The following is a 2655-nucleotide window of genomic DNA, read 5'->3' as shown; positions in this document are numbered from 1 at the left end:
TATATATATATATATATATATATATATATATATTAGATACGTACTTGGGTACACACAATACATACGCACAGAGCAGTAAATAAATAAATAAAAAAGGAAGTGAAAGAAACACCATCTCTATCACCATCAACATTAGTAGTAGTAGTAGTAGTAGTAGTAGTAGCAGAAGCAGCAGCAATGAATGAGCGGCAGCAGAAGTACTACACCGCAGATGAAGTTGTTGAACTCATCCAATCACTACACCGTCCGCAGGATAATAAACTCTTCGCACGCGATGTCTTGCTCGATCATCCACATATCGCAGAAGCCTACACACGCGTCTGTCCACGCCGTTGTGATCTCGCGACCGCCGCTGAAAAGGCCGCGCAGGATGCATACGGCTACGATGTGCGGCTCACTGCCCTGCGGGAAGACATTGAGCTCATCGTCAGTAATTGCATTCGCTTTAACGGCCCACAGAGTCCCTTTGCGGAGATTGCGAATAGTTTTGGTCAGTTCGCAAGAGAGAAGATTGATGCCTTTGTGGCCTCCAAGACGGGCGGACGTCGTGTTTCCTCTTTACGAGTGGCGGCGTTAAGTGAAACCAACACACGTGGGAAACGGTCGAGAGAAGAGAAACAAAAACAAGAAAAGAAAGAAAGCAAGAGAAAAAGTCAGAATGATAATAATAATAATAATAATAATAATAATAATAGTAATAGTAATAACAGCACTAATAACACTAGTAGTAATTGTAGCCGAAGTAGTAGTAATCTTAGTGCTGTTGCCTCGCATGAACTCATTGGTAGTTATAGCAGCAACGTGACTACTTCAGAACTTGTCAAACTCGTGGAATCACTCAATCGCCGCACCGATAAAGGTGTTTTTGCAGTAGACGTCGCCGAGGCTTATCCGGAACTGCGCAAAGCCTATGAAGAAGTGTGTCCAGAGAAGATGAATCTTTCCATGGTGATGGAACGAGCCACTAGTGGATATTATCTTGCCCAACTCCAACAACAACAACAACAATCGCAGCGAAGACGGAAAAGTGATGAATCTCAAATGATTGTGTTTGGATCTACACTTGCAGACTCGCTGGTGCCGCTGCGAAATGATGTGGAGCTTATTGTAGGAAACTGCATTCGGTTTAACTCTGGTGATATGACGTGGGTGCGACGGGCCCAGTCTTTTCAACACTTTGCACACAAGAAAATAGATGAGTTTATTCTCCGCCACGTCCCAACACTGAAAGGCACACGAACAGGTGTGGAGATGTACATTGCCGCCGGATCCCATCAACAACAAGAACAATTAAAACAAGAGGGAGAAGAAGAAAAAGAAGGGGAAGAAATAGATGGAGAAAGAGGAGAGGAAGAGCAAAAACAAAAACAAAAGCTAGAAGGAAAGAGACAAAAGCAAAAACAACGAATTAACGCCTATCCAGGTTCTCAAGAAAGTGAAAGAACTAATGAGAGTCCTATTCCTTCACCAACAGCATCTTCATTTTCTTCCAAAATGAATACTTCTGCAATCTCTGTGAAAAAAGAATCCGCTACTGTTGTTGTGGATGATAATACTCCGACCCCTACTCCGCCTCCTACTACTAATCCTTATTCTTCTTCTTCTACGGCAGCAGCAGCAGCGGTGGTTTCTTCCCATTCTACGGTAAATACATTACCACAGGCGATGGTTGTTAATTACGTGAGCCCAACAACTGTGCCAACGGCACTACAACCAATGTTTAAAATACCAGATTCACTGCGACGACAGTTGATTACTGATTATCTGGGACGGAAGACCCTTCGAGCTCGACTTATCCATACACTCAACGAGAATAATAATAATAATAATAATAATAATAATAATAATAATAATAATAATAATATCAATAACAATGGTAGTAGCAACAACAACAACACTAATAATAACGAAAATAATTTTACTGAAAAGGCATTTCCACCTGAACTCAGTTGCCGTGCTGTTCTGGACGCTTTTATTGTCTCTGTGCAGGAATTTTATCGCACTCAAGGTGAGCGTCAGGACTTTGTTAATCCATTTGATTTCCTGAAAGAACAAGAAGATGTTTATTTAAAATATGTTACGCTCGTTAAAGAACAGTTCGAGCGTCTTTTCCTTCACATGGTTTTATATGAACGTGAAAAGGCAGACATGTGGGATTGGGGTTCCGCAAAGGCAGCACAGCAAATACTCTCGACTAGTTGTACTCCCCTGCCAACGCAAAATGAAAGTAATACAGAAGGCAGTAGTGGTAGTAACACGAATAGTAATATTAATAATAATAGTAATAACGGCTGTGCTGCCCCCACCCCTTCCCTCACGTACCCTTCCTGCACTAGCTGGTTGGATGAAGTACACCTGTGTTATCTCGTTCGCTTCATTGTGCACTTCCCGCAACTCATGGCATTTGCCTGTGCTAAGAAAGTAACACATTTAGATTCACAGAGAACAGCAAAAGAGGGACTAACTCTACAAATCACAAAGGTTGAGGTGAATATCATAGAGAAGTTTGCGAAAATAACAGAGGAATTGCTGATATTTATCGCAGATTATGAAGATAAGGTTCGAAGCATAGAGGAAAGCAAAGAGGAGCCTCCGGAGGAGTCTTAGGCTCCCAATAATGTAATGTTTTTTTTTTGTCCATTTTTTTTTTTTTTT

At 41.5% G+C, this 2655-nt stretch overlaps 1 protein-coding gene across 1 annotated transcript; it reads left to right on the top strand.

Annotated features, from left to right (window-relative positions):
• Positions 1-177: 177 nt before the first annotated feature.
• On the top strand, positions 178-2607 carry TM35_000461360 (uncharacterized protein; the record flags this gene model as incomplete). Its single annotated transcript, XM_029030315.1, has 1 exon — positions 178-2607. The coding sequence occupies one exon, from the start codon at positions 178-180 to the stop codon at positions 2605-2607; it is 2430 nt and encodes an 809-aa protein (XP_028878383.1).
• Positions 2608-2655: the final 48 nt, after the last annotated feature.

Source organism: Trypanosoma theileri (assembly GCF_002087225.1).
Source record: "Trypanosoma theileri isolate Edinburgh chromosome Unknown TM35_Tth_46_V1, whole genome shotgun sequence".
NCBI lineage: Eukaryota > Euglenozoa > Kinetoplastea > Trypanosomatida > Trypanosomatidae > Trypanosoma > Trypanosoma theileri.
Note: the sequence above shows the minus strand (reverse complement) of the source record. Positions and strands in the feature narration are given on the sequence as shown.